This window comes from Chlamydomonas reinhardtii, chromosome 12 (assembly GCF_000002595.2).
Source record: "Chlamydomonas reinhardtii strain CC-503 cw92 mt+ chromosome 12, whole genome shotgun sequence".
NCBI lineage: Eukaryota > Viridiplantae > Chlorophyta > Chlorophyceae > Chlamydomonadales > Chlamydomonadaceae > Chlamydomonas > Chlamydomonas reinhardtii.
In genome coordinates, this window is record NC_057015.1 from 6,830,296 (window position 1) to 6,851,600 (window position 21,305).

Sequence of the window (21,305 nt, forward strand, 5' to 3'; positions counted from 1 at the left end):
GTCTGGCTGCGGTTGGCTCTGCTGTGGCATCGCGATTGCTAGGCACCTGGTTTGGCTATGTGCCTGTACGAACGGACCCCGGCTATATCCGGGCGATGAGGTTGTTCGGCCTCAGACTGTGGAGGGGCTCAGCCCCATTTCCCGTGAACGGGGAACACTTGTCGTTGGGCTAGCAGCGGTGGCAGCGGGATTCTGGCTAATCATGTTCACGTAGCCTGTTTCCGGTGCGGGTAAGTGCGGGTTTGGTTGCAAGGTGGTGCGCATTTTCCTCGGTTCTTGCTCTATTGACGCTGGGGGGAGGCATGCTGCTTTTGTTGGGTCGTGTAGGAGATACTTGAAGCTGCAGAGGAAGGAGAGCGGCTCATACCGCTAGCATTGTGCCACAACAGTGCATGGCTTATAATCTCCAGGAGGCAGCTGTGGTCGTATCAAATTGTTGACTTGCGCGCGCCTCGGGCATGAACCGGAGGTCGGGCTAAGATCAACAGGCGACTGGTCCTGGTGCTTTGCGTTGCGGGTGAAGCATTGGGTTACTTCATTGACGGAGTTGCAGGAGGGAACAAGTATGAATTGAGCGCAGTAGCAGTAGCAGGTGAACGTGGTAGCAGCGGGTGGTCTGGGTCCCTGGGACCACGGTCTGGGACTGTGGCCACTGGCCAGCAAATTTCGGCTGCCGCACACTGAAAGTGAAAGGCTGTTTCACTGAGATGAGTCCTGTGGCATGTTTGCTGCTGGTAAGATTGTATGTATGCGGAACAATATGGCAAGAAGGGCAGAGATAAATGAGCGCTAGTGCAAGGGTTTGGCACATGTGTTCTTGCTGCTGCAACCGCTGGTCCTGAGGGTCTGTTACTGTCTTACTGACAATGGATTTGGTCTTGCGTGAAACACGTCAACAATCACATGCGAACACTGTGCAGCCGCGCAGGATGGACTGCATGATAAAGCTGCAAAGGGGCATTCTGAACGGTCTGTGCTGTCAAGAGCGTAGAATGGTGAGCCTCTTGGCCTCTCCTCACACTGCAGGTCTGTACATGTTCATCATCAACCCTTGATAACCTTCCCCCACTCAAGAGGCGGGCTACGGCTACCTGCGTCGTGAACTTCACTAGTCACGACTACAGCCCCTGGACCGACACGGCAATAGCCTCTGTACGCGACTGTACGCGACCCTACGCGACGCACGGAAGGCAGGGTTAGGCAGGGGCCAAGACTTGGGAATTGGATGGCTTTACCTTCAGCCCTTCGCATGCACGAGCGCAGGGATGCGCCAGGCTCCCCACGTCCGCCACAGATGCTGGATATCAGCCTTGAACATTCCGCCCCGTCCACGTGCTGCTGCTCTACTGCCCTCTCTCGTCCTCAGCCTGCCCCTGCTGCTGCTGGCACACTCAGACCTTCTGCGCGAGTGCCCCATGAGGATGCGAAGCTAGCCCATACCCTGGCCCCTCCTGGCCCGATCCTGGGCTGGATAAGTCCACTTTACAGCTATTTACATACGCACATATTTTAAGCTGCCAAAGCTCTTTGTTATGACCACGTGTTAGCGAATTGCCTATTGGAAGCTGTATTGGAAGCTTCAAACTCGGCGTCCTGGACATCAGCATTACTGCACAGTATTGCTATAAATACCGCTTAGATAAGGAAACGCAAAGAGCTGTCCCAAAACTTTGAACGTTGTCATCTGAGGACTTTAGTTCGGCAGCGTGCACGGTAGCCTGCCACAGCCGATTCTGCGGGAGAGCGACTGTGACTCACCGCAACGGATAAGCGATGATGGACATCGGGAGGCTGCATTGTGAGTCGCTTAGCCTCGGGCTCGTCGGCCACCACGGGCAGGGACACAGATAGGCCCAGACGTATCCCCTCCACCAAAGTGTTTATCTGAGAAGCGTAGCGAACGGATTCTGAGCCACGCCATGACTTGTCCTTACTTGGACCTGCAACCGCTGCCGGACCTTGACCAGGCTTTGTGGTTGCTACGAAAGGCGGGGATGTGCTGTACGAGCGCTTCTGGGATCGCTTCACGGAGCTGGAGAAGGCGGAGATCCGGGCTGCGTTCAGCACTGCTTCTGGCAATGTACGGTTACAATACGACGACCAGGACTTTATTGCTCCATACAAGTGAGTGCTGCTTGGTGGCCACGTGCGCATGGGGCTGGAACGCTAGTGATGGGGACGCCACTGCAACCGCCGGTACGGGTGCGCCGGCCTCATCCAGACGATGAACCACAGTGTTGGCCCAGACCACGGCCGGTCTACAAACACGATTCTAGGGGTATCACATTGTAATCGTTCAAACTGTTGTGCCGACTGGTAATCACCGGCGCACGCTGCCGCGATGCATGCTGATGCGCCCGGCGCTGCCGTGCTGCGCAGGACGGCACGATTTGCCTTCATCCCGTCTGCAGACACGGTGTTCTATCTGATGGGCTCGGGCGAGTATGACGAGCTGGGACGTAAGTCAGACTGGAGGCGAGGTGGCGTGAAAGGAAGGCGCGGGGTGCCTCATTGTAGCAAGGGCGCATTGGGTTTTCCCAGGATCCGATCCCGGGGAAGGGACGGGGCAACACATCACGGCGACAGCAGGGCGGAGCGGTCCGGGCCAGGCCCGGGCGCATGGGCGGGGCCAGAGCAGTGCCTGCGGTTGGTTTGAGTGCCGGGGGCGGGGGGGGGGCGGGGCAGGGGAAGTACGGGGACCCGGGCTGGGAGATATGCCCCAAGCACGGAGGTGGATACGGTAGCTGCTGCTCTTGCGCTGCTGCAAATGACACGGCCTCTGGACGGAAGCGAACATGGGCGTGCGGCTTCACAGTATGCGTTTGGTCTTGCTCGTTGCCGCAGTGGTGGAGATCCTGCGCGTCATCATCTCGGTGCTGAAGGACGTGCTGGGGAAGGCGCCGTCCGCGGCCCTGTTGCTGGACAAGTACGCACGGCTGTGCCTGGTGGTGGATGAGGTCATTAACGAGGTGAGGACCTCGCAGGCATGATCACACGGCCTAGCATGCCCAGGAAGCTTCGGTGCTAGGTATTGCTCTGCGTCATCTCGGCCTCCTATCGCTGTACCACGGACGCGGACACTTGTCGGTAGTGGTCCAGGGGGCTTACCAGCATGCCGGTTGTTGTGTGCCCTTATCACAGGGTCTGCTTGAAGCCGTGGACAAGGAAGCCATTAAGAAGGGCATCAAGGGCAAGGTGAGGGGGGCAAGTACGGTAGTGAGTCGAGGACGACCATGCACTCGATGTCTCGATCCCAAACGAGGGCAAACGTAGCCCCATTTACTTGACGCCTCTCGCGCCCGGCTCCGCACGCTTGCCTGCAGGCTCCATGGGAGTGATTGCCGTGGACCACATGGAGCGCAGTGGGTCCTTATACTGGGTGGGCACGCAACTCGAGTGCTGGGCATGCAATGTATGAAGCGATGCACGGTATCAGGTGTAGGCGGCTCAACTTGTCTGAATCGATTCACTTGAGTATGTTATATATAGGCACGTGCGCACACGCCATGAACACAGGACGTTTCGAGCCTATATGTAAAGTGTAGGTGGTGGCCTGGGATCCGTATGCATCCTGTTGCTGTGCGGAGCAGGTGAGGACGAATGGGTGAGGGAGAATTGCGGGTAGCCGAGTGCGTAAATGCAGTACAGATTTGTGCAACCCGGAGGCTTGAAGCAGAGGGGTGTGGATGAGGCTGGCTTCATGCAGGACCGCTTGTATGTGGCATTAGTAGGATGCGTACGATGCGAGATAATGAATACCTCCACGGCTCCACCCCAAGGGCACGAACGTGTACGATGTGAGCTCTGCACCAAGAACAGGCACGAGATTTCAGTGTTAGGACAGCGCATGGGGCTTAGGGAACAGTGGAGACGGGACGGGAGCGTTTAGGGGAGGTTTGACGCGAGCCCGGAGCCCGGAGGTTGGTGCTCAGGATCTGTGGAGCGTGAGCCGGGATGGGGTCAGGCGGAATTTGTGCGATCAATTTATAATTTTTAGCACTGTAAAGCGGTTGAACTACCTGTCCCTCTTGGTTTGACCCTCGCTTATCCTTTTGGTCGTTTGACAGACTCTGACAGGACCGCAACTGCGTGCCGTGGGAAGCCATGTCGTTTGCTCTAGTGACCTAAATCGGTACAACTGTAAATACAAAATGTTGGCTGCAGAGCCGAGGGAAGGAGGACGTGTCGATGCTGGTGGCATTTTACTTGACCGCGACCTTGCTGTGTCGCTGGCCGCCCAGTACCCCGATATGAGCAGTCTGGATTTACAATATAATGGCATAGCCGCCTTATTGGACCTGCGGCCTCTAGGCGCTCTAACGGAGCTGCGCTTGGACCACAACGACCTCACAACCCTGGAACGAGTGCAGGGGCTGAGCCAGGTGAGGCTCCCCCTGCGCATAGCCGCAAGCGCTGAGGGTGGGCCCTGGAGGGATTGGAAGGACCGGCAAAGGGAGTGTGGTTGCGGCAGCGTGCCACGCGGTAGCCGTGGCATGCAGTGGCGTGCAGCCGCGAAACCCTACCAGCCACCTCGGTGCCACCACGGTCATCTAGCATACCACAGTTGGCACTGAATTTGCCATACCACCTCTTGCCGCGGCGCTTTTGCTCCAGGTCACTAAATTAAGCGCTCGGGCCAATGCCATGTAAGTCTACATCAAGGGTCGGGACGTCAGCGGCGCGCTAGGCGGGCTGGCCTTGTAGCGGGCACCCAGCCCAAGCGGGGACTGGGGTCTCGTGGCTCGGTCTTGCAATGTGCAATAGCCATACAGCGATCGCCCCCACGCCCCGGACCGCTGCATGCAGTTCTCGACTGGGGGATGACGTGACAAGTCTCACAAGTCTGGAGGTCCTGGACCTAGCTGACAACAGACTCGAGGCGGGGCCGTGGGTAAGTGGGCGCAAATACGGTATGCTGCTGCGCATGCAATGTCAAGGGTCTGGGTTCACCTGTTAGCGTAAAAGAGTCAGGTAGCAAATCACGCACTCCTTTTCCTTCCGCCTGAAGGTCAGTGTCCTGGCGCGTTTGCCGGCGCTGCGAGAGCTGGACGTGCGGGGCAACCCCGTCTGTGCGCTCGCGGGCAGCCAGGAGCTGCTGAAGGCCGCGCTGCCGGGTCTGGCCGTACTCAACGGCCGGCGCGTGGCGCAGCAGGAGCCGACGCTAGCGCCAGCAGCATTACAGCAGCAGCCACAACAGTTTGAGGGCCCGCATACTGATTCGCAGTCAGCTCAGGGTGACCGTGGGTACGATGACATGGGGCGGCTCCCAACATTCAGTCCGCGGGCCTTACCATCAACGGCGGCTGGGGCCTCGAGGGGACCGCAAGACGGTGCTGTACCATGGCCCGGAAGCACCTCGTCGTGGCCAGACGACAGAGAGGTGCAGGGTAGGTATCTGGGGGCCTACGCTGGCCAGCATCCGGGTGCGGCATCACAAGGGATGCCCGGGCCCATGGGCAACACGCCGTCCCCAGTGCAGCTCGCTGCGGATTTTGAGGCGCTGCTTGCGGAGCACACGAGCCTGTCACAGCGCGCTACTTCGCTGGAGGCGTCCCTTCAAGCTGCAGAGGTAACACACTGCGGTGCCCGATCCTGCGGCATCAGCCTGCACCCGCAAGAGATTTTGCGGACATTGCATCATCACTAATCGCACCTTCCCATCCCCATTCGCAATAATGCAGGACGCGCAGACGGAGCTTCAGCAGCGGCTGCATGACCAGGTATCCAGCTTTGCGCAGCAGGCCACCTCCACGGCTGGCCAGATCAGCGCGCTGGTGGCGGAGCGGGACGCCGCGGTCCGCCACGCGGATGCATTGGCGGCGCAACTGGTGGATGCGCAGGCGGCCGCTGCGGCGGCGGCCCATGAGGTAGCTCAGCTGCGGCAGGTCGCGTCCGAGTCGGAGGATAGGGAGCGGGCCCTGCAGCAGGAGCTGGCGGCGACGCAGGAGCTGCTGCTGTCTCAGGCCCAGCAGGCCGCAGTGGTGGCGAGGTCGGCGATGGATGCGCACGCCGCTGCAGCTGGGGAGCAGCAGTCACATCGCCAAGGGGTAGGGGTCGGGCGGTCGGCGTCGCCCGGCAGGCTGCAGGCGGGCGAGGCGGCGCTGCAGGCGCTACGGGTTTCGTCGCTCCAGCAGATTGTGCAGATGCAGGAGCGGGAGCTTGTACGGCTAGGTAAGGCCACATGAGCTTAGAAGTGACATAGTGTGCACCTTCATGCGCGGCTTCTGACACTGCACTGCGCGGCGCTTGCAGGTATGGGCGGGGACATGGCGCCACCGCCGCCCGGCAGCCCCCCAAGGGCGGGGCCGACAGCCTCACCCGCGCGGAGCCCCACGGTCCGGTGGGAGAACCTGTTGCGGCCATGGCGAGAGCAGGTGCAGGCGCTACATGAGCAGAACGCGCGGCAGGCCGCGGAGGTGGCGGAGCAGCGGCAGGAATGGGCGCGGCAGCTCGGCGAGATGCAGGAGCAGTTCATGTCCACGCGCACGCTCATCGAGGTGCGTTCGGCCCACCCAGCGCCGTTTGGGGGTACGACGGTATGAATGAAACCGGTACTGTGAGGCAAGCTTTGCAAATTGCAACTCATGGATAAGACAGCTGGGCCGCTTGTCCCGTAGGTGTTGGAGCAACGCTTGCGGGAGCAGCGCGCTGAGAAGCAGCAGCTGGCCTTGCAGGCCAGGCAGCGGCAGGCGGAGCTGGAGTCAGCACACCAGCGGGCGGCTTATCTGGAGCAGCAGCTGTCATCTCGGGAAGCGGCAGCGCAGGTGGGATATGGCCGTACATCCTGATGGGGCACGGCAGCTACTGCGTATGGTCACGCATGCCGATGCAGTTACTTCATAGTAGCATTACGGCACCAAACAAATTCGCCGTATCGCTTCACCGGACTCGTCCAGTACTGCTTGCGTGCCGCAGGCGGTGCGCCGGCAGCTCCTTGCGTTTAAGGCAGCCACTGAGCAGCAGGTGGCCGGTCTGGAGGCACGCGCAGGGGAGCTGGACGCGCACGCGTCACGACTTAGCTTCGCATGCCAGCGGCTGGTGTTTGTCCTGAGCCTCGCTGCTGCGCGGGTACGCAGCCCGGGCGGTATGGCCGCTGGAGCCGGCGTCTCCGGTGTGGGCATCGGCCGGGGCGCTGTAGTAGGTACGTGGCGACTGCAAGATTCGTGCCGTGCAGCTTTCCAGCGGCCAAACTCGGCGCAACAACGGCTCACGTAACCTGAATGGCCTCATACTCCTTGCAGGCGCCATGTCTCAGGTGGAAGCCGGCAGGGCTAACGGCGCCGGTGCCGGGAGTTCCGGGTGCAACCGGCCGCTGGTGGAGGTACTGCAGCAGGAGGTGGCCAAGATGGGCCATGACCGGGACGTGCTGCTCAAGCAGCTGGCACAGGTGCGCCGTACCGCAACAGGGGTGTGCGACATGCAAGCCAGCTGCAAACTGCAAACTGTGCGTCTGTTCTAGCTTGAAAGCCCTCCACGGTGTAATGGTGTTGCTGTTTTGGGCTGATGTACATTAGGTGAGCGCTTCGGCGGAAGAGCGCATTCGCCAGGCGCAGGAGGTGATGCAGGAGCGCGAGTCGCGGCACAGGGATGCACTCATCTCCACTCGCGTGCAGGCCCAGGTGAGCACATGTCCTGTTGGGTAAGCGTTCTCGCACGGCAACAACCATGAGTCCACGTCGCTCATCACATGGCCCCACCACCGCAGAGGCGTGCATAATTACGTCCACGGGGCCCATGTGGCACGTGGCACAGCGTGTTCCACCAGGTTTGAGCGACCCTCCATGTGCATGCACGCACAGGTGGAGGCAATGCAGGCGGCGCTGGCCTCGCAAATCAACCAGATCCGACAACAGGTAGCGTCCGCGGTTTACGCCGCGGAGGAGGTGGCTCGGAGCACGGAGGCGGCAGCAGGCGTTCGGCTCAGCAGGCTGGCGGTCCGGATGCAAGAGCTCAACAAGCAGGCACGTAGATCCAGTCAGGCGGGCATGCGTTGCCTGTCAAGCAGCAGAAACATGGCTGCCCCAGACGTCCGCTTGCTAATGCTTGAGGGGCACGGGCTTTTGCCTGCAGGTTGTGCGATTACGGTCGGCGAAGCAGCGGGACGCAGCGGTGGCGGCGGCGGCGGCCTTGGAGCGGCAGCAGCTCTGCCGGCAGCTGGCTCAGGTAGAGGCGGACGCTGCGGATCTGCGGCGCAAGCTGGCGGGACTGGACGCGGAGGCGCACGCCAAGGTACGGTACAGTAGCACATGCCGCATTTCCTATACCGTCATGTGCCAGCATGTACCGCACCTGTCTGTAGCGACTAAACAGCGGCCTGCGCACTTTTAGGTTGCGGAGCTGAACGTGGTGCACGAGGCCGCGCTGGCTGCGGAGAGGCGGCGCACGTCGGAGGCGGAGCGGCTAGCCAACAAGGCGGCTGCCGAGTGCGGCCACATGGAGCGAGATCTGGCGCGTGCGCGTGAGGCCAAGGCGCAGCAGGACGACGCACGGTGCGTTCCAGCTATAGTGCTAGCATGCATGGTAATGAAATGCCGTACAGACACGGTGCAGCCAGTGGACTCGCGCATCACTTTTCTCATGTGCGTCATGCATTCAGCCCTGTTGCGCGTGTTTGCAATGTTGCAGGACCCGGAGGCTGCAGGCTCAGCTGCGGGACCAGGAATTGCAGCTGCGGTCCCTCCGCCGGGAGCGCAACTCGCTCTTGGCCATGCTCAAGACGCACGGGATCAACAGCGATGCCGTTGCTGCCGCGGCTCAGGCCTCCGACACTAGCCAGGTTGCGGACACTCAGCCGCCACCGCCTCCTCCTGCTGATGGTGGGGATGAGGCTGTTGTCATCCCCAGCCCCGAGCAGCAGCATGACCGGCGCGACGTGGGCAAGGCGGGGCCGCAGCAGCCGTCTGGTAGCGGGACGGGAGGCCTCATCAGCAGCATACTGCGCGGCTCCCACCACACCCGGAAGGCTGTTGGGATAGGGCGAGTGCAGGTTGACCCAGCGTAGGACCGGCTAGAGCGGCTGGTAGCCATGACGAGTGAGCTGTTGGATAGCTGATAGCTAGCAGCAGGCTGGAGGTCTGGACTCTTGACGTGGGGGCAGACAGACAGTGCCATTTACAGCCCCCCCCCCACACACACACACACACACGCTGACTGTAACTGTCCAGCCGACTAGAGCATCCGAGGCTCCCTCTCGCCGCGTTTCCGCACGAAGCAACAATTCGTTTGGTGTACGCCTAGTGCAGGCGGTAACCGCAACGGTGTAAAAGGGCCAGCGCTGAGCAATATGACAACTCTTCAGCCCCACAGCCAGCACTCCTACTCGCCACTCATGCCCCCCATCCTTGGCTTGGTAGCTTTGCGACACGTAGCATCGCACCTCTGCCTGGCCGCCCGGCCCAGACCGTGTCATTATGTCTATATACCGGTATGAGGTAGCCCCCTTGCTCATCTGCCTAATGCCGACGACACAATTCCCTTCAGCCGGCATTCCAATTGCCACTTGAGAACAATCGCTGCCCAATCTACTAGCCACTCACATCCACAGCAAGCGCACGGTCCCCGCCGCGGCCTGAACGGGCCAGCAATCCCAGTAGTCCACCTAGCGCTCGATACATTCCAATTCCGTGGCGCTCTACCAGCTGCCCAACCCCATCCATGCCCCCACCCGTAACGTATACGTGCAAAGTCTGCTCTGCACGTGAGCTAACGCTAGATGCCGTCATCGTCACCTAGGAGGGGGCAGACGAGAGCACGGCGTCAATATCGTACAGTGAGCTTGCGAATGCAAACCTGTGCATACATCAGTACCTGTGCAGGGCAGAGCTACGCGTACTGCCCACCCAACAACTCGTCAGTGCAGTACTCCGCAGCACTTGAGTTGTGCTTTCAGTACATTCCCGTACCCCTCCCGCTGCTCCCATACCCCACACCTCACCCTCGCTGCTGTGTATAAGCATGCCAGAACAAGCGAAGCTCCGTATAAGTGCTGCTGGAAGCGCCTCGGCCGTTAGCGCGATCGCTCTGCGCAGGGAAGAAGCGGCGCGGCGGGGTGCGTGGGTGAAAGGGTTTGAGGTAGGACGATATGTTGGTTGCCTTTGTAACGCCTAATGGCCCATCACTGCGACTCCCGCAATAAAAGAACGCCTGCAGAGTCCCCTGCCACTAAGGCCGCTTACGGTGAATGCGCGGTGTCGACAGAACCGAAGCTGTGCACAGCGGGGTTCAGCGTCATTACCGCGCATGTCGGTAAGATCTGGCTCCACGTATTTCCAAGCGGACTGCACTGCTGCACGCAGCGCAGTGCTAGCAAAGGCACACGGGCTCTCATCAAAACAATTCTCGTTTGCAGAGCCACGCCGCAGTCCGTAAGATATGTCAACTGAGAGGGTGCATCATAAGATGTATTGGGCAGGCAAAGTTAAGACTCTGGATTTGGGATTGGGCAAGGTCATGTTCCATGCTGTGGGTGCACGCAGCGACCCGCTTTTTGCAGCGAAGGTATTGCGTTATCGCACTAGACGAGATTGAATGCTCGCTTATCCAAGCTGAGTCTGCAACTGACCAAGATAGGCCGCACCGCAGTGCTGTCCCTGCTCACTCGGTTTGCGCCCCTGACCAACTAAGACGCTACTCTGCACCAGTATAACCACGGCAGCATTATAGGCATGATGGAATACCAGCCCTGAGGCCGGAGGACTTCAAGTTCAAATATCAAACGAGCGCCTAAAGGCGGACTCTCCTACTATTTGAGCATTGATAAACCTAGAGCTCTCATAGGCATGGCACACACCCCCTGAACGCGGCAAAAATGAAGGTCCCCTGCACGGAATGCAGTCAGCTCTGCAGGAGGAAAGTCGTCAAGCGCGGCACTGAGAACATCGGCAGGTGCGGGTGGAAGTAGGGAGTGAGGGTGCTTAATTGGAAATCGCGAAAGCTTCCAGCACCGGCGCAATTTGTGCTCGTGGTGCTGGCGGACGGTACCTGCTTAGATGCCAAGCTATGCAGTTCTGGCTGTTGTGTTTCTGCGTGTACGCTGGTGATGTGTGGTTTCGGGGGAGGCTTTGCCACGCGGGTTTGAGGCTTCGCCCACGCCATACCACACCGCGAAACCCCCGATACGCGCCGACCACTCGCACGCTGACGAGAACAAATGCCATTTTCCCTGAATAGGATCTACTACAAATGCGAGACATGCAACCACAAGGTTGGCTGGGAGGATGAGCTGGAAAAGGGCGTGCTGCCGTGGAAGCGCAAGCCAGACCTAGTTGCAGCTGGCACGGACGCCAAACAGACAGATGACCCCCCGCCGGCAGTGCCCGTGGCAGCAATCACTGCAGGCCCGTCAGCCACTGATGCGCAGCGGAAGACCGCGTCCGCTCGCCGGCCCGAGGCAGGGCAGCAGCTACCTGCAGCAGCAGTGGGAGGCAACCGGCGGACTGCCGTGGACGCAACACCTGTGGCAGCGGGTGCGGTTGTGGGCGTGACGGCTCAGCGAGTGTCTCCGGATGCACAGCCAGACATTGCGGGAGCCGGAGCACCAGCAGCACAGCAGCAACAGCAACAGCAGCAGGGCCACGTGAGTGTAGCCGGCTCGACAGCCGCGGGCAGCACAACCCAGGCCCAGCCGGCTACGCGCACCCGGCGTGCGGCGTCAGCTGCAGCAGTGGTTCCAAAGCCTGGGCCAACAGCACCCAATGTCGCAACAGCGGCTGCAGTGCCTCTACCGAAAGAGGACGACGATGAAGTCGAAATTACCTGCGAGGTGCAGGCCGAGGCGGGGCCCGGGTCAGCGGCGGCTGCGGCTACAGCTGCCGCCGGCGGTGCAGCGGCTGTGGATGCGGCGGGAAAGCGGCGAGCGCCAGCGGCTGGTGGCGCGCAACCATTTGCGCCGCCGACTCCCGACAGCATTGCGGATGAGAACGATGAAGAGGTTCACAGCAACGGCGCAGGGCCACAGGCGGGCGCAGAAGGGCCGCCGCAGCAACCGCGTGCAGAGCAGGTGGCAAATGCGTCCAGAGTAGGTGCTGTGCCGGGTGCGCAGGCTCCAGGGGCTGCTCGACAGCAGCAGGGAACAACTTTACAAACGGCGGCTGGGCGGACAATTACGTCGATTGCGGAGGAGCCGCACCTAGCGGCGGCGAAGCGGAAGTTTGAGGCTGCGGCAGGGGGCGGACCGCCGAACAAGCGGCAGGCCACAGCCGCAGCGGTGGCGGGCACGGTGAATGGCGTGATGTTGAATGGCGTTGGGCCGTCCGTTCAATACTCACGCAGCAGTCCTGCCACTGCGGCGGCAGGGACACGCGCAGCGGCAGTTGCCGCAGCACAGGCGCAGGCGGCTGCGCAGGCTGCAGTGGCGGCCCAAGTTGCCAGTGCCAAGGGAGTGCATCCCGCCGCGGCCGCGGCTGCTGCGGCCGACCACGCAATAAATACCCAGGGCATGTTCGCAGCACGTAATGTACAGGCGCTGGGGGCCGGGCACGCGGGAGCGGGTGCTGCTGGCGCGGGTGTCAAGCCGCCGCAGCCGGTAGTCGACTTTGTCAATTACATCCCAGGTGTGAACGCGACGCCAACGGAGCGGGGTCTGTACCACCAGCTGCGTCAGCTGCGGACCGAGCGGGCCCAACTTGAAGCGCAGCTGTCACAGGTGCAGGCGCGGAACGCCGTGTTGGAGCAGGCGTTGGAGGCGCAGCATCTCAAGGTTAAGCCGCTGGAGCGGCAGTTGGTGGAGTTGCGGGGGCGCGAGGGAAACTACGTGAGCCAGATCAAGGGCCTGAAGGAGCAGGTGGCCATCTACATCGCGAGGGACCGGGCGCAGCAGGAGGCCACGGCTCGCAAGGCCGCGGCGGACCAGGCGGCACGCGCACAAGCCGAGACCGCTGCGCGCGAGCAGGCGTGGGCACAGGCGCAGGCGGCACAGCACGCTCAGGCCGCGCAGCACGCGCAGGCGGCGCAACATGCGCAAGCTGCACAGCAAGCACAGGCGGCGCAAGCCGCGCAGGCGGCAGCGGCGCAGGCTGCTGAGGCTTCTGTGCATGCACAGGCACAATACTCGGCTGCCTACGCACAGTGGTTCGGCCGCGGCTTCCCGCCTGGCTTCGCGCCGCACGGGTTTGCACAGCAGGCGCAGGCGGCACACGCTCAGTACGCCGCTCAGCAGCAGCAGCAGCAGCAGTACCCTTTTGGCGCTGCCCACCAGCAGCAGGCGCAGCAACATGTAAACGGCGGTGCGGCGCCTCAACAGCCGCAGCAGCCGCAGGCACCAATGCAGGCGCCGCAGGACGCCGCGGCTGAGGCAGCAGCCTGGGCTGCCTTCGCCACCGCCACGCCACCTATGCTGGACGACAGCACCTCGGTACGCGCGCTCAAAACCTTCCTGGAGCAGGCGGGTGCTGCGGCGGCAACTCGCACGTGCAGCGAGAAGGGCGAGCTGCTGGCTCTGGCGCGGGAGCGGCTGAATGCGTGGGAGATCCGGCGCGTGATTGCGTGCAGCAAGTTGCAGGGCTACGAGCGGCACGTGTTCCGGCTCACGCGGGAGTTGCACACGCTGGCGGCGCTGCAGAAGTCGTGGCGTGATCTGCGCATCCGGCTGCATCCGGACAAGAATCCCGGCGACGACCTGGCCACGCCGGCCTTCCAGTTCCTGCAGGTTGCGTTTGAAAAGCTGAAGAAGGATTTCGAGGGGCCGCGCCGGTGAGGCCGGCCGGGCAGCAGAACCAGATGTTGTTTGAAGCGGCCTGGAGATATAGACTGGTTGATCCATCACCAGGAGTAGGCGCAGGAGCAGTAGTGGCAGACAGTGGAGGCGGCCGCGGTGCTAGCGCTGGCTAGGCTATGGCATTCGCCGGGGTGACAAGCATGCACTAGCAGGTCCAAGCGGACAGGCAAGCAAGGGCAGCTTCAGGTGCTTGGTCTATCTGGGTGACACTTGCGGAGTAGCAACATGACTAATGGGGAGCAAGCGGTGGCGACATGAAGTGACGGCCACAAGACAGGCACGCATTACGGCCTCGTCCTGAAGGCTTCTGCCGTCGCTAACGGCTGGTGTGGGTTCTGGTGCACTTCATCGTTTGAAAATAGCTTGGGCCTCTTGCGTACAAGAATGTGGTGTATGCTGTATTGCCTTTAGAATGTGCTGTACGGTATGCTGTATTGCCTTTAGGATGTTCTGTATTACCTGGAGGTATCGAGCAGAGGCGGCATGAAGCAGAGGCAGCATGAAGTAGTCCATGGAAGTATGAAGCAGAGGCGGCTGCAGCTGACGTCAAACAAATGACTCCAGGTGACTATTGCACGTAAGCCGGAGTGACACGGTGACAAAGGAGTGGTGGCATGTTTCGACAAGGAGTGTAAGATTGTTATATCAGCTGACTCGTGCAAGTGTGTTGACCCTGGGGTGCGAGGTTTGGGCCGTTTAGAGAGTGGGGTTAGGCCGAACTTCGTGCCAGCCCCGCTTCCCCCCTCATGCCCCGCTGTGCCCCGCGAGAGTAGTGACCTGCAAGTAGCCATGCTGCCGCCCGACAGTTGCTGACCAATACCTGCAGACTGCACGTGCACGCATGAAGCATGACGGCGGTGTTGCCTGGTAGTCTTCTAGGTCTTCACTGTCTGTCACTGCATGCATCCTGGCTCGTCACTGCATGCATCCATGCGCGTCAGCAAAACATCGACACAACCTGCCAGCTACCGTCGGTACAGTAACAGCGCGCGAACAACGCACCAATGCCTTGTCCCTTCTTGCTACGCATTTATGTGGGCACGGGTGGGAACCACACACATCGGGACTACGCTTTCCTGCCCCTTGCCATGTTCCATCACGTGCATGCATCCTGGCTGCATTCCCTGTATCCCCTCCTGTATCCCCTCAGGGCTTGCATCTTCGGGGAGCGGCAAGCAGCGACCCCCAATGTAGGCCCTCGGGCGAGAAAGATTGGGCATTGGGCGATTCCGGGGGTGTATTCTCGCCGCGTTGGGCTGCATACGGTCCCCGGATTTCGCCAACTACCCCTTTCCGGGGGGGTTTGGGGGGGGGGGGGGAGCCCTTCCCCCAGACGCTTAAAACCAGGCATTTCTGGGCCCCAGATGCAAGCCCTGTATCCCCTCCTGCCGTCGATCTTCCCTCCTACCATGACATTGTTCTATAACATGATGCTTGCCCATGGGGCACGCCCCATGGATTGTCAGGTGGGCCGCTAATGCAGGCTATTGGGGTGCTGGGAGCAACATAGTTGGGCAGGCGGGCATGTAAGGAAAGCAGCTGACGGGCAGGACCGGTCGAGATGCAGACAGTAATAAATACCAAATCTCTTCGCATGTAGGCAACAGCAGATGTGCCGGCTGCACGCTAGAAGAAGTAGAACTGGAAGTAGAACTCGGCAGACAGAAAATGACCGCCGTTGTCTTGATTACAATATTATGCCTGCTATCTGGGTCTATAAATGCACACTACAACGACGACGGCGGGCACTTGCAAGGTCGCCTGCTTCGCGTTGACGACGACCCAGTCGCTGCACCCACAAACTTTAAGAGTCGATGCGTGGGAAAATGCACACAGTATGGCACATGCAACGAGGATATCGCGAGGTGCGAGGGCGAAAATGCTGATGCAACAGCTCTCGGCAGACGGCGAGTAAAATGTTTGATGACCACTTGCACTTATGAACACAGATGTGACTGTCCCAAGAATCGGACCGGGGACGACTGCGTGGACATAGCGGACACGGACACCCTCACCAGGTGAGCAAGGCCACGCACGTGGCGCCACATACCGCAGGCTTTGGCCGTGTGTGAGCACAGCCATGGCTGGGAACCGCTGCTAGTGCTCTCGGGTCACCATAAGTATAATACAAAGTATGTAGCCTGTCAAGCATGGGGCATGTCGGTATGCTTTTCAACTCAGTTGCTACTCAGGCGCTACGCATGAGCGTGATCCCCGCCCTGGTCCTCCAAAAGTCTTGCCTGCCACCCCCGCTCGTTCCGCTGCACAGCCGCTGCCGGCGCAACTACTACCCCTCGGTGAAGGAGTGCACCACGTCGGAGCTCAGCTGCCTGAACAACTGCAACAAGCGGGGGACGTGCGTCTCTGGCTGGTGCCACTGCAAGCCAGGTGCGCACCGAGTGCGCCGCACAGCGCGTGTACGGGTGTTGGGTGTTGGGTACGTACGAGTGGGGTGGGGCGGGTTTCGGTGTGAACCGCGTCTGAACGAAATGGCCAGATGGCCCCTAACATGCAATCAACACCTGCACCTAGATCTATATCGGTTTATGGCTGTGCGTGCTTACAAAGCCAGCATTATATCGACTTCTCCGCTCGAAGGCTTCTTCGGAGCTGATTGCTCGCTGTCACTGGACGCGGAGGGCAAGCCGGAGCTGCTGGCGGGCACGGGATACGCCACACGCGCCAAGCGGCCCTGGGTGTATGTGTACGAGTTGCCCCCCGACCTGACTACGTGGTGGGTGGATGGGCGTGCGTGGGTTGGAAAAGTAATGAGTTGAAATGGGAGTGTGGGAGGTCGGTGTACGGTGCGCGTACTTCGCTGTGAGTCTGGGTCGGGGCGCTCAATTTGCTATGCACGTAATTTGTCTCCAAAGCGAGCCACACGTGCACATGACAGGACCAACACAAAGCGCTTGGACCGGTCGACCCACATCCACTTTTACCAACGGCTGTTGGGCAGTGGCGCCAGGATAGCGGATGGAGACAAGGCGGACTGGTGAGCAGGAGACCACGCCACACTCGAGTCGGCCTGTAAAGCCGGGGCACATGGTCGGCACTTGGTCATACCGCTTTACCCGCACGGCCTCTTGCTGCCCACCCTGATTGCTGCCCAGCCTCCAATGCGCCGCCTCAGCATCGCCGCCTCCTAACCAATATAGCCTGCAACCCCACTGCCACCCATGACTGCCACCCGTGCTTCCGCATTCCGGTAGGTACTACATCCCCATCCGCCAGCGCATGACGGCGGACTCGCGCTTCCTGAGTGAGGCGGTCGCTTACATCAGCGCCACCTACCCCTGGTGGAACCGCACAGGCGGCTCGCGCCACTTTGTCATTCACACAGGTGCGCGGGTGCGGTTGCGCCACAGCAGGGCTCGTCGGGAACCTGTCAAGCGAGGCACTAGCTCCGGTTGCGCTTGCGTATACCAAAGCTTCGTTGTTTGTTTTGCGATTTGCATACCGTGCGCTGGCATAGCCGAACCATGGGACTGTGGCCATCTCGGTGCATGCTATAGATGTCTTTCTTCGCCCACGCCGTTACGCCCGCAGGTGACCTGGGCGCGGATGAGACGCAGCTGGGGGCCCGGCTGCAGGCGCCCAACATCACGTGGCTCACACGTAAGCGGCAGCGGGGTGTCGTGGGGGTGGGGGTACAGGGAAGGCACCTGGCAGGGCATAGGGGCCGCGCACTGGTGCAGTGGTGCAATGCTGATATGCCCTCCATGCCCGCACCACGCGCCTCAGACTGGGGCCTGACAATGGACAAAGTGTTCTCCGGCTGGAAGAAGGCACACCGGCCAGACAAGGTGAGAGGCCCGCAACAAGGCCACACCGTATGCACAATGCCCCTGCGGCCCTGCGGCCTCTGTCTCTTGTGTTCGGCACCTGTGTGCGAGCCATGCCCGCTCCTGCCGCCCCCGCGCGGCGCCTCACAGGACGTGGTCATCCCGGTGTTCCTGACGCCCGGCCACTTCAAGCACTTTGGTCTGGAGCGCACGCCGCTGCACCCGCTCATGGACAAGCAGGAGCGCACCACCACATTCTTCTTCGCGGGTGGGCGGGGCGGAGGGGCTCAGGGGTGCCCTGAGTATGGTATGCGAAGCCCCAAGCCACCAGCGCGAGCACCATAGCAACGCTGGGCCTGTGTAGACAATGCAATGTGGCCTTGATATGGCGGTGTATCTTTGTGCGATTCAGGTCGCATCTGTGGCGACCGGAAGCCGCCCAAGACTGGCTCCTGGCCCAACTGCGGCCCGCGCAGCCCCGGCTACAGCGCGGGCGTGAGGCAGCTGGTCCACCACCACCACTGGGACCGCCCGGTGCGGGGGGGGGGGGGGGACTGGGGCTGGCAGTGCCGTAAGGGATGGATGGGGGCATGCGGGCGGCTCACACCCGGGACACGCATGGTCATGCTGTGAGCGCTCGTTCGCACCTCGTCGCGGCTCAAACCTGTCAGCTATGAACCAGCGCTACGCCCCAACCGCGGTCCCATTGAACCACGCCCTCCCCCCCTCGGTACGCACAACACCACACCTGCTGTCTACCTCGCTACACTTCTCTGTACCAATCCTTGCAAACCCCTCCCCCGCAAGATGGTCTACCGTCTACCACTTCCTTAACTAGTCATGAATGTAACCCCCCCCCGCGCTGCCGCGCCTGCAGGGCTTCAAGGTGGTGCTGCATGAGCCCAACTACGGCGCCGCGCTGGGCTCGTCCAAGTTCTGTCTGGCGCCGCTGGGCGGAGGGCACGGCCAGCGCCAGGTGCGTGCGCTGCACACACACAGCCGCGATGCCGCCTTATGCCGGGCACACCGTTTGGTGTTAGGACTTCAAGGGGCCGCATTTCGACCAAGCCCGCATCGCGCGCACTATGCCTTGGCTGGGTGTCCGGCACCGCATGGGGCACGGAGACAAAGCAGCTGTGTGTCGTGTCCTGGTGTGCAGATCATCGTGTCGTTCATGGGCTGCCTGCCGGTGTGCATCGCGGACGACGTGTACGAGCCGTTTGAGCCGCAGTACAACTGGACCCAGTTCGGCGTGCGGCCGGCGGAGTCCGACATCCCGGAGCTGCACACCATACTGGAGTCCGTCTCCGCCAAGGAGTACGCGGCGAAGCAGGTGTGTGTTGCAGAGCGGAAGTATGGTACAGTGCTTAAGAACGCCGCAAGCTGGGACCCGGGTAATCGCTTGATGCCTGCGCGGCGTGCAGCGGCCTCGTGCTAATCCGTTCCGAAGACCCGAACCCTCTCCGCTGCCTTATCCACACTTTGACTTCTTCCGCCTCCGCCTCTTCCACCTCCTCTCACAGCGCGCGCTGCGCTGTGCCGCGCAACACTTTGTGTACAGCAGCATTGTGGGCGGCTTGTTTGGCGAGGACGGCCGATATGACGCCTTCGAGACCACACTGGAGGTCCTGAGGGTCAAGGCGGAGCACCCGGACGCGGCCCCGGAGACCTACCGGCAGATTGACGAGGACTTTGACGCGTTCATGGACTGCCGCGACCCGCCCAGGTGGAAGGCGGCAGCGCCCGCGCCACACCTGTGGGGGCTGGAGGACGAGGAGGAAGATGGGGAAGGGGAGGGCGAGGGCGAAGAGGTGGAGAAGGGGAGTGGGCGAGCCAATGGGAGCGAAGTAAAGCCTGGGAGAGGGAGAGGAAAGGAGGGCGGTGGGAAGGCGGGGCGGAAGGGCGGGTGGCTAGGGAAGGTGTTGGGGCGGAGCTTGTTAGGTGGTGATGAGGGGGCGAAAGTCGACAGCGCAGGCGAGCAGGGCGGGGGCTGGGTGAACCCATTGTGTAGTCATAGCATGATGGACCGCAAATGGAATCCGTGCGAGCGTTTTGTGCAGGGCGCATCGAAGACGCACATGATCCCAGGTGGCATCATGTGCGCAAAAACTAGGCACAACCTGGCTGAGTGCCCGCGCATCTGGCTGTAGCTTCTCCCGAATTAACTGCAGTACGGTGGGCGAATCGACGGGCTGACAGGCAGTACCAGGACTGTGATGTATCGGCAAGGGCGGATAAAGCTTTGGTCTTGTAACGTGTAAGCGCCCATGAACCACCTCGCAGCACTGCCTACCAAAGTGCCGTACATCAGCTAACGCTGGCCGCAAGGCCAACAGCACCGGTGGCGGCACACGGGCACGGGCACCTGTGCCTGCATGATGGCTGTGTTCAACGCCACCGCAGCAGCGCTTGTGCGGAAAGAGCACAGCCTTGCATAAGCAAGCGATGGAATGGATGGTGCAGAGACGGACACGTAGGAGGTCTGCGCTTGAGTGGGAAAACTAGTCGCCAAGAACGAAGCAGGGGTTGGGGCGTGGTGGGGGGGAATGCTCGCGCGGTGCGTGCCGGGGTGATCGCGGAAGCAGGGGTTGGGGCGTGGTGGGGGGGAGTGCTCGCGCGGTGCGTGCCGGGGTGATCTGGCTTCGCGGCTCCAACTTCATTTCTTGACTGAAAAGATTGCTGCAGCTCAGACCTAAAACCACAATACTTCAAAGGGGACTATCTGTACCTGTCGCGGTTCATGAATCGAGCATAATACTTCTTCAGAATGGCTACCAACCGACAAACAATCTATCATTCTTGAATGGTGCGGAACCCATAGTGCACATCGTGTACAGAATGGGGCCGAGTGGGCCGTCGCGAAGGAGCAGATGACAATGCCAGGGAGGAGACCGGCACCGCTGCTGCTGGTCGCACTGGTTTGGGCCCTGGGCTGCCAGCTGCGGGTAAGTTTCGCATGGTGGACTGCGAGGGCCATCTGGAGTGTTACGGGGGGGATCCGGGGAAGGGGTTGGGGTTTGGAGTCGCGTGTTCAGCCACGAACGACTGGTTCAGACGTTCATCGACACGGCGGCGCCCGCAGGTGAATGCTTTCTTCTTCCGTAGCAAGCCAGCACCCAAGCAGCACCCGGAGCATCCTGCCCCGGCGCTCGCTAGGGCACCGGCCCCGGCGGCCGCTGTCGGCGTGCCCTTCACGCCCGGCGTGAGCAGGTGCCCGGCCAACTGCAGTCGTTTCGGCAGCTGCAATGAGGAGACTGGGAGGTGAGGCCAGGGGCTGCTTTCTCCCCTGGTCACGAAAGTGTCGCAAACCAACAACTATACCAAACGCGGAGGCAACCGTAGATGAGCTGCTATTGTTCCCGCTCCACGCCTAGCAAGCCTCATCCCGGCGTGCTTGCCTGCCTGTGTGCGCTGACCGCGCTGCAGCTGCGACTGCTTGCGCAACCGCATGGGTCCCGACTGCGGCCGCAAGCTGATGCGGCCGGGCATGCTGCAGCGCTGTCAGGACATGGGCTACAAGGATGTCAAGGAATGCCTGGCCAAGGACCAGGTATACGTGAGGGGTGTGTGCTGGGAAGGAAGGCGTGCCGTGGCGTGGAGATGGCGAGCGAAGGCAAGGGAGGAGGGCCGGGGAGCGGCGGCGTGCGGGCGGTGGGGAAGGACGGCTCTTGGTGCAGTGCATGTGTGAAGTAATGCACGCATGCTAACGCCGTCCTCGTGCATCTGACCCTGCTCATGCAGCTTTGTGTGAACGCATGCAACAAGCTGGGCAGATGTGTGGCAGGCGTCTGCCACTGCAAGAAAGG

The 21,305-nt window shown here is 61.3% G+C and overlaps 4 protein-coding genes across 5 annotated transcripts in view; all 4 read left to right on the forward strand.

The window, feature by feature from the left end:
- The first annotated feature begins 1,508 nt into the window (after nucleotides 1–1,508).
- CHLRE_12g561200v5 (uncharacterized protein) lies at nucleotides 1,509–4,017 on the forward strand. The gene is made up of 6 exons (XM_001703070.2): nucleotides 1,509–1,798; nucleotides 1,968–2,124; nucleotides 2,380–2,459; nucleotides 2,845–2,969; nucleotides 3,142–3,195; nucleotides 3,324–4,017. Exons 1-6 carry the CDS (start codon nucleotides 1,774–1,776, stop codon nucleotides 3,336–3,338), a joined length of 456 nt encoding a protein of 151 aa, XP_001703122.1. The 5' UTR covers nucleotides 1,509–1,773; the 3' UTR covers nucleotides 3,339–4,017.
- Nucleotides 4,018–4,147: 130 nt separating this feature from the next.
- CHLRE_12g561150v5 (uncharacterized protein) lies at nucleotides 4,148–9,089 on the forward strand. 2 transcript variants are annotated; one of them, XM_043069177.1, is made up of 15 exons: nucleotides 4,148–4,382; nucleotides 4,615–4,646; nucleotides 4,807–4,891; nucleotides 5,009–5,387; nucleotides 5,475–5,569; nucleotides 5,682–6,171; nucleotides 6,253–6,497; nucleotides 6,618–6,764; nucleotides 6,916–7,141; nucleotides 7,242–7,387; nucleotides 7,515–7,619; nucleotides 7,800–7,961; nucleotides 8,071–8,229; nucleotides 8,329–8,489; nucleotides 8,626–9,089. In XM_043069177.1, the coding sequence occupies exons 1-15, from the start codon at nucleotides 4,251–4,253 to the stop codon at nucleotides 8,999–9,001; spliced, it is 2,940 nt and encodes a 979-aa protein (XP_042918827.1). In that variant the 5' UTR covers nucleotides 4,148–4,250; the 3' UTR covers nucleotides 9,002–9,089. The 2 variants fall into 2 exon arrangements, with proteins under 2 accessions (XP_042918827.1, XP_042918828.1); XM_043069176.1 differs by having other exon boundaries at nucleotides 5,009–5,569.
- A 1,438-nt stretch (nucleotides 9,090–10,527) lies between these two features.
- On the forward strand, nucleotides 10,528–14,361 carry CHLRE_12g561100v5 (uncharacterized protein). The gene is made up of 2 exons (XM_043069174.1): nucleotides 10,528–10,884; nucleotides 11,170–14,361. The coding sequence occupies exons 1-2, from the start codon at nucleotides 10,808–10,810 to the stop codon at nucleotides 13,691–13,693; spliced, it is 2,601 nt and encodes an 866-aa protein (XP_042918829.1). The 5' UTR covers nucleotides 10,528–10,807; the 3' UTR covers nucleotides 13,694–14,361.
- A 921-nt stretch (nucleotides 14,362–15,282) lies between these two features.
- CHLRE_12g561101v5 (uncharacterized protein) overlaps nucleotides 15,283–21,305 on the forward strand; it is a 27,367-nt gene continuing 21,344 nt past the window's right edge. The window contains exons 1-17 of the mRNA XM_043069175.1: nucleotides 15,283–15,579; nucleotides 15,664–15,732; nucleotides 15,984–16,102; nucleotides 16,313–16,448; nucleotides 16,611–16,709; nucleotides 16,927–17,057; nucleotides 17,264–17,332; nucleotides 17,459–17,520; nucleotides 17,650–17,767; nucleotides 17,912–18,033; nucleotides 18,377–18,475; nucleotides 18,659–18,832; nucleotides 19,023–19,327; nucleotides 20,321–20,444; nucleotides 20,582–20,760; nucleotides 20,926–21,049; nucleotides 21,241–21,263. Coding sequence (XP_042918830.1) covers nucleotides 15,383–15,579; nucleotides 15,664–15,732; nucleotides 15,984–16,102; nucleotides 16,313–16,448; nucleotides 16,611–16,709; nucleotides 16,927–17,057; nucleotides 17,264–17,332; nucleotides 17,459–17,520; nucleotides 17,650–17,767; nucleotides 17,912–18,033; nucleotides 18,377–18,475; nucleotides 18,659–18,832; nucleotides 19,023–19,327; nucleotides 20,321–20,444; nucleotides 20,582–20,760; nucleotides 20,926–21,049; nucleotides 21,241–21,263 — 2,150 coding nt within the window. The 5' untranslated portion in view covers nucleotides 15,283–15,382. The remainder of the gene's footprint in view (nucleotides 15,580–15,663; nucleotides 15,733–15,983; nucleotides 16,103–16,312; nucleotides 16,449–16,610; nucleotides 16,710–16,926; nucleotides 17,058–17,263; nucleotides 17,333–17,458; nucleotides 17,521–17,649; nucleotides 17,768–17,911; nucleotides 18,034–18,376; nucleotides 18,476–18,658; nucleotides 18,833–19,022; nucleotides 19,328–20,320; nucleotides 20,445–20,581; nucleotides 20,761–20,925; nucleotides 21,050–21,240; nucleotides 21,264–21,305) is intronic.